Source organism: Otolemur garnettii, unplaced genomic scaffold (assembly GCF_000181295.1).
Source record: "Otolemur garnettii isolate 467f Iridium unplaced genomic scaffold, OtoGar3 scaffold00181, whole genome shotgun sequence".
Lineage (NCBI taxonomy): Eukaryota > Metazoa > Chordata > Mammalia > Primates > Galagidae > Otolemur > Otolemur garnettii.
The window spans coordinates 2,597,159-2,611,661 of NW_003852576.1; the positions used below are offsets into that span (position 1 = coordinate 2,597,159).

Consider the following 14,503-nt stretch of genomic DNA (forward strand, 5'->3'; position numbering starts at 1 on the left):
AAAAAAAAAAAAAAAAAAAAAGAACTTACTGAAGATGAGAAAACTTCCCAACAAATATCAATTTGAACCAGATTCTAGGCAAGAAGACACAAAGAACTTTGCAGCAATATGGAATGACTGGGTTTGGGGCACTGTTTCTGCAAACAATGCTAAGATTTCCTTCTCAAATGGCATTTTAATTGCAGTTTTGTACAAATGTGTCAAGCTAAAAGGAAAAAGTGAATTTGACCTCGCTGTGGATTTGGAAGTCTGAAGTGTCTGTTTAGCATTTCCTAACAAAGTATTTGATTTGTAATACAACAAGCCGTGATTGGGACCCAATTCTAGCTACCTTTGTGAGTGGTGATCTCATAGCAATTTGGGAGGAGCTGGTTCGTAAAGATAATCTAAAATAATATTGATTTGGATTTCTTTTCTTCCTTCCAGGACAATATTATCTTATTCTTGAGAGGTTGTAAAGAGCTCGGCCTTAAAGAGTCTCAGCTTTTTGACCCAAGTGACCTCCAGGACACGTCCAGCAGAGTAACAGTCAAGTAAGTTATGCATGATTAATGTTTGAGAGAAACTCCTTATGCTTTGATTTGCAGTTCTGAGATCTTATGGTAAGTTCCAGGAGGAAGAGAATTGGTTATGTCTAATAAAATAAAAATGTGAAGCTGAAAATCAAGCTTTCAAAACAGCACGCATTGGCCCTCCCTCGGCCCATAGCTTTTCATTCTGATCAAACATAATTTTTTGAAAGAATTAGAACTTTGAAGGGGCAGAGGAAAATGTCAAGTAAAGCTTAACAGAGGCAACAGAAAAATAGGCACAGAATCTGTATGTGTTAGACAAAAGCCGTTTATTGGCTCCAACTGAGCGGATGGATCGGCGCTTGGAGGGCACAAAACGAGGTGAGCAGATCTGAGCTCTGCCGTGCAGGGGAGGCGTCAGATGATGGAGAAATCGTGTCGTCTTTTACATTTGTAACTTCTTTCTCCTCTGTGTCAGGGATCAAGTTGTTTTGGTTTGTTTGTTTGTTTGTTTGTGACAGAGTCTCACTATGTTGCCCTCAGTAGATTGCTGTGGCACCACAGCTCACAGCAACCTCAAACTCTTGGGCTTAAGTGATTCTCTTGCCTCAGCCTCCCAAGTAGCTGGGCCTTTGGGTGCCCACCACAGTGCCTGGCTATTTTTTGGCTGTAGTTGTCATTGTTTTTTGGCAGGCCTGGGCTGGACTTGAACTCCCCAGCCTTGGTGTATGTGGCTGGCACCCTTAGCTGCTGAGCTCTGGGCGCTGAGCCAGGGATCCAGTTCTTGAAGATGGATCATTGGTCTTTTGGCACTGTGTCTACTCAGTGTGCCATGTTTGGGACCAAAGAATTCCTGGAGCAGAGTGTCACAGTAAAAGAAAAGGCAAATGTATACTTTTTGTAAGGAGATAGTTTGTGACCAGAGGAAATGTCCTTACGGGTTGGCAGAGTAGATGACCAGCTGTGTTAGTTTAGACTTTCCTTAGACCCTACTAATTTCATGTAAAACATTTTCCACCTTAGTCAAATAATATAATGAGCTTACTGACTGAGATGGGGCTGTGGATTGGCAAATCTCCCCCTTTTGGTTACTTTTGGGTCATTTTGTCGTGGAAAAATAGAAAAGGAAGAGAAGCCAAAATTCAGAGCTGTTACTTTTATGCTATTTGCTGATCTTGATTTTTTTTTTTAAATGATGGGGAAAAAGAGGGACCAAGTGGAAACTACGGAGCGGCCAAAGCTTGGAGTCTCTGCTGGGTTTTATGATTCATGACTGGGAATAAGAAAGTCAGACGTGATAGAGTATCTGAAATTACTTCTCTGTTGTCTGTGTGCCATTCTTTAATATTTCTCATGGAGAAATTTTAGTTAAGTGAGAAAAGTAGCAGAATAAAAGTTAGGATATTTGAGTATGGAAACCACCGTCCACCTTGTCTGAGTCATCACATGCTCCATTTACCACTGTACATAAATCCAGCCCCCATAAATCATTGTTCATGTGAGGAAATTGTTTGAGGTTCTGCCTCATCTCCTGTGCGTAGTTTCACCTGAGTGGCCAGTGACCGGGAGCAATGGCAGCTGTGCACAGTCCTGGGTAATAATTGGTCGCTATACATGGCTTGGAGGGTGAAAGAAAGTTCACTTTGATAGTGTCGCTGCGTTCAGTTTTGTGGGTTTTTTTTTTTAAGAGACACTTTAAATCAGTTTGTCACTAAGCCAGGAGAATTCTGAGATTGATTTTAGAAATTCAGAACTCACATCACCTTTATTTTTTATCTATAAAAAACTGGGCATCCAGACATGAGGATTTAGTTCTGAGTCTGCTACCTGCTAGACCTGTAGTCCTGGATAAACTCCCTGGAGCTGTGAGGCCTGTGTCTTCATCTAGGAAATGGAACTGGACAGATTGTTCTCCCAGGAATGATTCTGGGTAAAGCTCTCTCTGTATAGGTAGATCTGGAAAGTTCTACAACCAACTTCTAAGTAAAGAGACTGTAACTAAAGGGTACGGAAAGCAACCCAAAGGGGAAAAGTCATGTAGGCAAGTGGCAGGTGGCCGTGGCCCCTGCTTAATCACGCCCCATCCTCTTCTCTCCCTGTCCTTTTGACCTTCCTCCTTCTTTTCTCTCCATCTCCTCCCTCTGCCTGCTTTTCTTCTTTATTCTGTCTTTCCGTCTCTCTCTTTGGCATTTCTTTTCATTTTCTCCCCTTTTTAATTTTTCCTTCATTAAGCACTCTGATTTTCCTTAGGCAATGCTTCTCCATCACATTCCCCCCCCTCTTTTTTGAGAGCCTCAAACTGTCCCCTGGGGGGAGTGCCGTGGCATTACAGCTCACAGCAACCTCCAACTCCTGGGCTTAAGTGAGTCTCCTACCTCTGCCTCCCAAGTAGCTGGGACCACAGGCGCCCACCACAACGCCTGGCTATTTTTTTTTGGTTGCAGCTGTCATTGTTGTTTGGCGGGCTCAGGCTGGATTTGAACCCACCACCTTAGGTATATGTGGCTGGCACCTTAGCCACTTGAGCCACAAGCACCAAGCCACATTCCCCTCTTATCATTCATTCATTCAGCAAACATTTGCTGAGCAGCTCCTATGTGCCAGATATTGATAATTTTCATTACCAGAGAAATGGACTGAACATGATGGCCAAGGTCCCTGCCCTGTGCACTTGACACTCTCACATCAAGAAACGAGAAGCAAATCAGTAACTTCGGAGAAAATGGCTGCAGGAAGTGATAAGTGCTGGGAAGAAAATTAACACAGAGTGATGTGGAAAACAGTGGCCCATGCAGAGGTGGTTAAGGCGGCCTTTCGGAAGCGTCGGTATTTTAGGAAAGGGTGTGAGACCTGGCTGTGGGAAGAACCAGCTTCCTCTTTAAAAGAAAAAGGGAAAGGCCGGGCGCAGTGGCTCAGCCTGTAACCCTAGCACTCAGGAAGGCCAAAGTGGGTGGATTGCCTGAGCTCACCAGATCCAGACCAGCCTGAGCAAGAGCAAGACCCGGTCTCTAAAAATAGCCGGGCATTGTGGTGGGTGCCTGTAGTCAATCGCTATGTGGGTGAGGCAAGAGAATCAGTTAGGCCCAAGAGCTTGAGGTTGCTGTGACTTACAATGCCATGACACTCTACTGAGGGTGACAAAGTGAGACTGTGTCTCAAAAATAAATAATAAATAAAAGAAAAAGGAAACTAACTCCATCCAGGTAAACATGAAAGATGTAAAGTCTCCATCTTTTTATGGCCGAGTAGTATACCATGGTCTACATATGTTACGGTTTGTAAGGCAGAAGGGTGAGGAAGGAGAGGGGAGGGGAAGGGGGGTGATTGGCAGGGAGGACACCTGGCAGGATCCCGCCTAATGTGTGCAATGTGAGGGTGTTCAGCAGCCCCCTGGGTGAGGGGCTCTCCTGCAACTTGAACTTGGAAATGGAACAATGTAACCTAAAAATTGTTCCCTCATATTAATTTGAATTAAAAAAAAGTAACTGTGGAGGGTGTGGTTACTGTAATGCATACTGATGAGTGTGGTGGGAGGAGGAGTCCCCAGGCAGGGTAGTAATTGAACCTGGAATCACAATGGAGAACAACTATTTCACTGTATGGACATTTAGAGGAACATAAAGAAGTTTTGTCTTAGAATTATGCCTTACATTTATTTACAGTCCTTAGGAAGTTGTTTCTAGCTTTAGTGAGGAGGAATAAATTATCTGCTTCCCAACTTTTTGGTAAGTGACACTGATTGAATGTGGCACTGTACAGGGGACATTTGTAACATATGCAGATTTTGTAAGCTGAGGTAGATGAAAGTTGACCTGCTGTATTTTCTGTTTTGCTCTCCCAGAGCTGAGCAGAACAGGGGCACACATGGAAGGCACCCCATTGTCACCCATCAACAGCATAAACAGTGACGGGTCGATCCCACAGAGGACATTTGAATACTTTTCTGAAAATTGTCTTCTAAAAGAATACTTTTTAGTTCAGCTTTCATTTTGGGCAATTTTTCTTGCTTTAAATTTTTTTTTTAGAAGTAACTTGAGTAGACCAAAAAAAGAAAAAATGAGAAGAGCCTGCAAATGATTACTGCGTGTGTAATTTAGTGAACTCTACCTGTAATGGATGCCAGAAAGCTTGATGGGAAAGGGAAGCATAATCAAGACAGGCACACGGTGTCGTTCCGGGAATCAGAGCAATTGCATGAACACATGGACTGGCTTTGGGTTGCTCCTGAGCTCTTTGTAAAAACGTGCAAGTATTTGTGCATAATTGGTTGTTATGTGGACGTCATTCAACAAATACTCAATGGGCTCATACCATATACCCAACCATCATTTATAGCACCCGTCACAGTTTTAGTTAATGAACTTTTATTGTCGATGCAGATAAAGTTTTATGTTCTCTATTTTTAACCTGCTTTTCTTAAACATTTTAAATCTTTTATATGTAGATGTTTAAATCTGGATTGTTAAATTAACAAAAGACATCCTAGACAATGTCTAAGCAGATAATGACATTTTTTGATTAAAAACAGAAACATGAAAATACCTTTTTTAAATTATTTATTTATTTATTTTTACTGTTGGGGATTCATTGAGGTTACACTGATTGCATCTGTTGGATCAAGTCCATCTTACAATTGCCCCCAGGAGGTGTGTCACACACCGAGACCCCCACCCCTCCCTTATTCCCTCTCTCTGAGCGACTGGGGGGAAGGCAGAGCAGAGAGATGAAAATATTTCCTTAATAGAATCCAAATCGGACCAATGCTTCTTCCAGTCTAAGTCCCCGTTGATGGGTTTATCACTATAGCACACTACGTGGTTTTTTATTCCTTTACATCTCAATTGACTAAAAATTGTCCACCTACTAGTTAATATGTATTTTTTAGGTCTGAGTGTGCTGCAATGAAGTAATAAGGGTCTAAATACTTTAAGAGAATTCTTGACTGACCTATATGATAGATTATAGTCCCTCCTCCCTTACTGGAGTTACTGCGGAAAAAATAAATAGATAAACACAGTGTTTATTTGTTGACATGTTAAAGAAATTTTGAATAACTTTGGAGAAATTTTTGTATTTCATCCTGTGAATATTTAGAAAGTACCTTCAGATAGCTTCTTTGGTTATAGTTTAGAGCAAACATTTTGTAAACATGAGAATGCATGCAGTATATTCTAACATAACAGGCCTGTTTTCCTGCTGATGGTTAATTCCCAGTGCTAATTTTTGTCCAGAGCAGAAAAGAATAATTATTTGCCTGGTATTGCTTTCTGTACACGTGTTTTCAGGTCTACTTGAGTAAGCTTTCAGACCATCATTAAAAGTACTTGTTTTAAGATTTTCGAAGGGCAGTCAAATTTCAATCAAGGTCCACAATCAAGGCCGACTCTTCAGTGGTGAAACTCTGAGAATGCAAATATAAACAGTTCCAGTTTTAAACAGAATTCTTCACTTTACAGATGTTACAAAGCATTCGTCTTTTCCTGGTGCACTATGGAATTTTAATCCCACCCCGTCCTTCTACAGTTTGCCTTCTAAATAATTTTATTCAGTGCCTGAAATCACCGATCATAAACCTTAAGCAACTATGATATTCTTCTGATTTCATTATGTGTGTTCACTTCAAGCACATCTTGGAGGCGTTGGAGGGAGGAGCACAGTGAACAAACCACTATTCTGACACTATTTTCTTTTCCTTTTCCTTAACTAGGAGCCTGGATTATAGTAGGAAGCTGAAAAATGTAAGTGTTTTAACTTCCCTTTCTACACTTATATCCTTCTGACTTTGATGGGTTAGTTGTAAAATTTAACTATGCTTACTGCCTCGCACATGCCTTGCTGGAAAGACTTTTTCTTAGAAAAAAATACATGTGTATCTGATAGAATAATTAAAGACTGTGATAAAAAATAAAAATAGTAGATATAAAAGTAGGGGGTTTCCCTTTAAGTAGATAAGCATTCAAACCTGAAATAAACAAATGAAAGTTTCCGCTCTGCCTGTGATTGGTTACTTAGACACACAGTCATCAGTCTCAATGCTAACATTAGTTGGCACAGGTTGGGTATTGAATTAAGCAGTTGGGCAGATGGTTTTAGGGAAAGATTCGTATCATATGAATAGTGTTGACTGCCGTGCTTTGAGTATTTTGTTCTCCCAGAAACCTTTTGTGTTTTTACTGCCGCATCCCCAAATCAACTTTTGGTAGTTAGATTTTAGTTTCAGAAGACATGTATGTGAGTGCTCTTTTATTTTAAATTTAAATTTAAGAATATGAGAAGTCACCTTCTGCATCCTAAATGTCAAAATTGGCTGTAACCTATTTTTCTTTAAATTTTTTCCCAGGTGCTCTTATATTTGATTGATTTTCTTCTTTTTATCTTCTTTTCCTTCCTCTATAAAACTAGAGGTACATGCCATTTTTTTTTTTTTTTATCATACGGTGTTAAGCAAGTCAGAAAAGTCTTAATCTAAGACAACACAGTCTGCTTTCTACTTTCTGTTAGACCTTTCACCACAGCCTCATCCCCTTAGCCCACGTTAGTTATTTTATGGTCCTAGTTGATGTGCTGACATTTGGATCATCCGCTCTCCAAAAATTTATATGGAAGCAACCAGTTAAAAATAAGAGGTCCTGGAAGTTTTGAAAGATTCATGAAGTAAAATTGTCCCACAGAAGTAAAAACTGAATCACATCCTCGCATCGATGCTCATGGCCATATTTTGGGCCTGTTGCCAGTGGGAACCACGGAAGGATAGGACATTGTCCAAAGCATTTTCCAGCCTACTCAGTGAAAAGAAGTACAGTGAGTACTTCCCAGACAGGTTGAAGCAACAGGACAGAACATGAAAACAAAGGGGTAGCCTTCGTGTTGTACAGAAGCTTCAGATCCTTAACAACTCTGTTTTAAGAAGCTCGTTGTCAGTGACTCCTATTTGGGTTTTACGGAAGTGAATGTAAAGAGCATTTGCTTTTGTGGCCAGCTTCTCTGGAAAGGCAGAACAAAATTAAGTTAGGACTATAGCTTCAAACCCTCGAATATTTGGAAGGCCAAAGAGGGAGGATCGCTTGAGGCCAGGAGCTTGAGACTAGCCTAGGTGACTTGTCTCTAAAGGAGAAGAGGAAGAGGAGAAGGAGAAAGAGGAACAGGGACTGTTCAAACCATTTAATGAATATTAAACCAAGGTCATTTAATTGGTATCGGCCTTGTCAAGGCTAAAATTTTCCCATCTCAAATTAATGGGAGTCTAACTACACCCAAAGCTAGATGTCTGCAGATCACATTATTCATTACATTGCTTTCTTCTGACTTTAATTGGATATATTGTGTTGATCCTGTGCCCAGAACTATCAATTCGTTTTTATCGATACTCCTTTGGGGGTTTGGCCATTGGTATTAGGAGAACCTCTGTGTCCACAAGCAGAAATTATGGGCCTTCAAAAGCTCCTCTCTCAGAGGGAATTGGCAGTCTCTCCCGTTGCTCTTCTGGGTGAAGATTGTGAAGCGTTGCTGCCTCCCTGTAAAACATTCGCTCTATGAAAACAATTTGGAGGATTTATTTTTCTTTCTTGCAGTCTTCAAGATCAGCTTGGTATCTTAGAGATCACTTCCTCACAACCTAACTTTTTCTAAAACTGGAGTCTTGTTTTAACTATCGAATCTTGTTTGTGTTGACTGATACGGCATTGGGTTCTTATTAAAACGATTTTGCTTTTAATGGATACCTCCTAGGTAGGGGGTTTGTAAATCAGTCCTCTCCTTCCAGCATCCTGGTAGTGGAGCATTATTGATTCCTTCGTTGGAACGTCATTCTTGAGGGAAAATTCTGCTCTTGTGTGTTGTTTTCTCACAGGTGTTAGTTACCATTTACTGGCTGGGAAAAGCAGCGAACAGCTGTACAGCGTACAGTGGAACCACACTCAACCTGAAGGAGTTTGAAGGATTGTTGGCTCAGATGAGAAAGGTAACTTGACTTTTCTTCTTTATCCCATGAGGCTTAGCCAAGGCAGAAAGCAGCGTATTTGCTTGTTTTTAAGATTATTAGAGTATTGGGGATGGACCAGCACAAGCCAAAGACGTCTCGCACTCAGGAAACAGTCACTTGTCTTCTCAACGACATCTTTGCCTTGTGTATCTCACACCTGCCTGAACTTTTATACCCATCGGACGAGAGAGCTGAGCTTTATCCAACTTTAATTCCAAAAGAGCAAATTTGATCTGTTGGTGTGTGGCTTTGGATGCCAAGGAGCTCCGTGCTTGTTTTCTTGGGGGAATAATGCTTGAATGAAACAATGCAGTATTATACAAAAATCGAAAACTTGCTGTGCACTTTTGTCCTAAAGGTCATTGTGCTCACCCGTCAGGGCCTTGGTGTGGGTGCGGTAACGTGGGCCAAGCTCTTGCCTGGCATCCACCGTGGACAAGCTCTGATCAGTTAGAAGCATTCTCCGTCCACTATATGTGAATGACTTGAAAATTTGGAAAATATTTTGTACATTATTAAAAGCTTAATGTGTTAATTCAATTATGGGAACGATTGCCTGAGGTAGAAATTTGTCAAAGGAACAATGGAATGTTCCCTGTGTACCTTCCGAAGCGTTCATTTTTAAGGTTCAGGAATATACAGTATGTAACTCACACAAAGTACTGGTGAGTATCATTTGCAATCAGTATCCATGTATTTGGATAAGACCCACATCTAAGCATAAGTAATTGAGGCCTTACCCACTCTCATTTCTGTAACATGCAAAATAAATGAATTAAAGACCTCAGTGAGAGGAATTCGGTGCTTTATGTTTTTTTTTTTTTAAATACAAAAAATAATAATTTGTTCCCACTTTCTAACAATTTATTCTCCTTTCCTTAAATGAAAGCTAACAGTCCAACCAGGTGCGGTGGCTCACGCCTATAATCCTAGCACTCTGGGAGGCTGAGGTGGGTTCGGTAGATTGCCTGAGTTTAGGAGTTGAGACCAGACTGAGCAAGAGAGACACTATATCTAAAAAATGTAGTGGGCGTTGTGGCAGGCACCTGTAGCCCCAGCTACTTGGGAGGCTGAGGCAAGCGAGTCACTTGAGCCCAAGAGTTTGAGGTTGCTGTGAACTATGACTCCATGGCATTCTACTGAGGGTGACAAAGTAAGACTCTGTCTCAAAATAAATAAATAAAAATAAAGCTAATAATGCTAATAGTTCTTCACATAAATAGCTCACATATTTATGGACTTTTGTTTGCTTATTACATATATAAACAAAGTGCTTTAAACTAAATTCCTTTAAAAATAAAATGAACATCCCCACACACAATGCGTTGCTTTAGTCTTAGCTCTGATTTATCCTTTAATTTTTTCATCTAACGTTATGCTTAGAGGAACTACAAAGGTAAGTTCCAGTGTGGATTTGAGAAGTCTAAAGATTTGTTGTTTTATTATTACTATATTTGAACTTGAATAATGATATGTGGGTCATTTGGGGGAAACTCTTTAAAAGCTCTGCCTCACGGTTCCCTGCTGGATTCCGTTGGCGTCTGATTCATTCTCATTACTGATATTTCTCACTACTAACCTAGCTCCCCTATAATCTGAGCGGTGTTGGTTTCTTCAGCTCTTGTAACCTCCTTTTCTGCTGAGACAGTTACTTCAGTGGCCTTGAGATGACCTGTTGTGAATGCCTGTTACCCTATTTAATGACTGTAGATAACATCACAGGACACGATGGGGTCAGTGTTCCTTGAGAGAGTATGGCTTCCCTGAAGTGACCAGTTATGATACTCCCTTGTCTCTGTCTAGCTACAGAGTAAATGACCTGAGCTTCACTGGTGGGTCTAAGCACCTAAAGCTCTTACTACACTATACTATGTTATCTCATTTTACCAGTTAAATTAGGTTCAGCTGGGAAATGCAAAATAATACAAGAAAAGAAACAGCTAAAATAAAATGGAATTGTATTTCTAACTCACATAAAGGAGATCTAGACATCAGCAGTCCAGGGCATGTGTGTTTTGTGAGAGGAGGCCCAAGCCCCTTTCATCTTTTTGTGCAAACACTCTCAACCCACAGCTTCTCACCTGCCGGCCCAAGATGGCTGCTCAGGCTTGAGCCATTGGTTCCTGTTCAAGCCAAGAGAAAGGAAGGATGGGGGGCAGAAGGGCCTATGCCTCCCCTTTAAGCCACTTCTGGGGTGCTCTAAGCTACACCCCTCCTTCCATCTCACTGGCTCACACATACCTAGCTGCAAGGGAAGACTTGGGGAAAGTAGACCTTATTTCAATTTAAAACTGTGAGTATTTTTAGTAGAGAGAACAGGTATTCAGGGCCAACTGTAATCTCTTCTTCATATACACAGGCTGAAAGAAATGTGAAATCAAAATTTTTTCTTTCACAAAGGAGACTAGGCAGATATTTTTACATTCATTTTTCTAGTGGGGGAAATGTACATTAAAATGATTAAGTGGGGTGCAACTTGCCAGGTTCTGGAATACGTGTATCAGTGACACCTGTTGGCATAGAGTCTGGCACAGGTATTCACAGACTATTGCTGCTGTGTACAAAAAAAGGGTCTCAGAAAGCTGATGACAGTGCCTTTCACTGAGCCTGGATGTATCAAAGAAGTCCTTCCAAAAGAAGTGGTCCTTACGCTGAGGGGACTTATGACAAGGATATTGAGATGAAAGGGAGAACCATGGGGCTGGGCAGTGCCAGAGGTCTCAGGGAAGGATCGAGAAGGTCCACGGTCAGATTCTTCCTCTATCTTTCTCTCACTCTTCTTATCTCTCCTTATATTTATTCTTTCCTTCTATAGGCAAGCATTCCCTCATAACAGGGAGCATGGCCAGTGTCACCCCTGGGATTACCAGCTAGCTCCTTGCCCAGGAAGGCAAGGGCATTCTTTTCCTTGTTGCCATGTGTAAAATTCCTAGGGATGTACTCTGGGCCAGAGTGGGGCCTATCCCTGAACCAGTTGTTGTGATGGGGACAGAGGATGCCATGATTGGCCTAACCCACCCCTGTTTCAGAGGTGAGGGGTATTAATAAAAGAAAGGAATAAAGGGAGGGGGATGGGAAAACCAATTCAAGACTACTGTCTAAACTAGCAATGCCAGCAGCTTCTGTTTCCTCAACCCACCTTATATTTTCATGATACTTATCACCAACTATATGTATTTAAGAGGAATGAAAAATAAGTTCACGAACTCCTCTTAGAAGATGGGCTCCATATACCTCACTGCTGAACATTACCACAGTAGTCACCTCTTGGGAAGTTATACACTGATGCCAGTGCCTAGTCCAGCCTTCAAAGCAATTTTGGAACTCTTTTTCTGGAATGACCACCAGAATTGTCATTGTATGGCACACAAAAACATACAACAATAGTGAACCCCACTCGGCCAGACACTGCCACATGTTGACAAGAACACTGCTGGAGACACTGATATTCTAAGGTTGTGAAACCTCACCAAGTTGTTTATACAGTGCTTCCAATGTAAGCTCATGTTGGCAAGTTGGTGCACTTAATCATCAGACCTCATAGGATGACAGATCCTGATGGTCATTCCAGAAAGATTTCCAAAATCACTTTGAAGGGTGAACTAGGTGGGAGGCCTCAGAACTTGGCTTCCCCAGAGGAGGACTTTGAAGGTGACTATAGTGATATTCAGCAAGCTAGGATGAGTTTGTAGACTTTATTGTCAGACTTTTTGTATGTTTTTCTGTTTGTTTATTTATTTTTGTCTTCTTTATTAGAACTAACAGGCTATTTTGTGAGGCCTACAGGGTGATTTTGTGTAATATTATGTCCCTAGTACCTGGCACATGGAATATTCTTTGGAGAATGAAAGTGTCTGCAACTAGAGTGTGGTGGGTGGAGGGTGGGTGATGAGGCTGGAGAAGTAGGACCCTAAAACACTCCAGAATAGGATTAGCTATCTTACAATTCACAAAAGAAGCAGAAAGTACTGAATGGTCAAACAGAGACATCTGGAGTTTCTCAGATACCATAACCTGTCCACCAGCCCTCGCTGGTTCTCAGTAACTCTGGCACAGCAGGATGAGAACAGATAAGTGAAATAATCAAAAAATTCATGGAAGCTGGTAGCTTCCGCCTCCTTCATTAACACACGTTTCTGGAATGACTAAGCAGCCTTTGGCACTGTGGGCTGATGGGGTCTCACTTTGCTTCCTAAGAGCACTCTCTCTGGTGGGGCTGGGCCCCTGAATGAACAGCAGAGACCTTGTGGTTGGACCTCAGGAAAAGAGAATTCAGGCCATCCCAGCACTTTGTGTTGGTTTATATTTTACCCTCCCCCACTTCTGGTGACCCAAAACCAAGCTGTGGTGGCTAGATGGACACCAAAAACGTTCTCCAGCCAGCCAGTGTCCACATTTCTGGCTGAAGAACCAGCCTCTCACTTCACCCTGGCCTTCTGAGCAGACTAGCATGGCTAAGGCCAGCCCCGGGTGGCCTGGTTTCCACTTTCAGACTGGCTATGCCATTCAGCTCCGGCTCCTGTGCTCGATCCAAGGTTTTATCCTTGGCTCTCTACATGGCCACAAGCATAATGGCCCTTCTGTTTTTCTCCCCATAACTAGCTGTGAAGAAGCAGCCAGAGCTCCAACAGGCATGTTGACTTTCGCTTTCTTTCCTTTCTCTTCTCCTGTGGCCTTGTAGGAGAGAGGAGAGCAGGACATTGGGCCTTGGGGAGGAGGCTTTCTGATATTCTTGAACATCAGTGCTATGCCAAGCAGCTTGTAGTGGTGTCATTTCCAGATGTGACCAATGGACTAGCTCCCTGAGGAGCTGGTGGGAATTTGGACCCAAGGCATCAAGAGGTGGGATGTAAATAAAGAGAGGAAGGATTCTCAGAGTGTGGAAAGCTGGGTCCTTAACCACATTTATAAATGTTGTTTTATATAGACACGCACATATATCTACCTGAGTGAATAAATGTTAGTAATTATAACTATAGCTGACAATTTTAGAGTATCTACTCTACATTACACATTTTTCTGAATGCTTTCCATATATTAACACATTTAACTCTCCCAGCAATTCTGTGACATGAGTGTTATTTTAGCCCTATTTTGCAGATGGGAAAACTGAGGTCTACCAAGATGAAATAACTTGCCTAAGGTCACATAACTGGCCAACAGTAGCACCAGGATTTAAAGGCAGCCAGTCCAGCTTCTGAGACCATTCTGTTAACTATTCTCCTGAACCACCTTTCTTTTGCAATGGTCACGCACTGCGTAAGGACATTCTGGTCAAAGAGGGACCACGTATATGACAGTGGTCCCCTAAAATTACAATATAGGTTGAGTATCCCTAATCCAAAAATCTAAACTCTGAAATGCTCCAGAATTTGAAACTTTTTGAGCAAAGATGTGATACCCAAAGGACATTCTCATTGAAGCATTTTGAATTTTGGATTTAGGATGCTCAAACAGTAAGTATAATGCAAATATTCCAAAATCCAAAAAAGTCTGAACTCCAAAACAGTTCTGCTCCCAAGCCTTTTGGATGAGGGATATTCAACCTGTACCACTGTGTTACAGTTGCTTACAGTATTCTGTACAGTAACATAATGCCTATGTTTGTAGTTGAGGTGTGTAGTGGGCTAGACCATCTAGGTTTATCAGTCTATGATATCCACGCAAGGGCAAAATCACCAAATGGTGCATTTCTCAGAGCGTATCCCTCCCATCAAGCAATGCAATGCTTATAGTTTAGTGATCTAGGCACAGTGGTATTAGAAACATAATCCAGGGTCAGCATTCTGCATAAAATAAGGACGCAGCAAGAGTCCAGTAGTGGAGGAGATGATGTTGATGGGGAGCTGTAACTACACCAAAGATGAACCCATGTTTTCAGACTTACCACTTGGGGTTTGGAGAGCGTCACCCCTTCCTGTCTGACCTCCATCAAGTTATGTAACCTCTCAGATTCTTATTTTTCTTTTGTGTGGAATGGAGATAGTTTTGGGTTTTTTTTTTTTTTTTT

The 14,503-nt window shown here is 41.6% G+C and overlaps 1 protein-coding gene across 5 annotated transcripts in view; it reads left to right on the plus strand.

Annotated features, from left to right (window-relative positions):
- The window catches only part of LIMCH1 (LIM and calponin homology domains 1), a 359,691-nt gene that overhangs the window by 250,798 nt on the left and 94,390 nt on the right, over nucleotides 1-14,503 (plus strand). For all 5 annotated transcript variants that reach the window (XM_023519618.1, XM_023519619.1, XM_023519620.1 and 2 more), the window contains 3 exons: nucleotides 427-533; nucleotides 6,220-6,250; nucleotides 8,362-8,472. In XM_023519618.1, coding sequence (XP_023375386.1) covers nucleotides 427-533; nucleotides 6,220-6,250; nucleotides 8,362-8,472 — 249 coding nt within the window. The remainder of the gene's footprint in view (nucleotides 1-426; nucleotides 534-6,219; nucleotides 6,251-8,361; nucleotides 8,473-14,503) is intronic.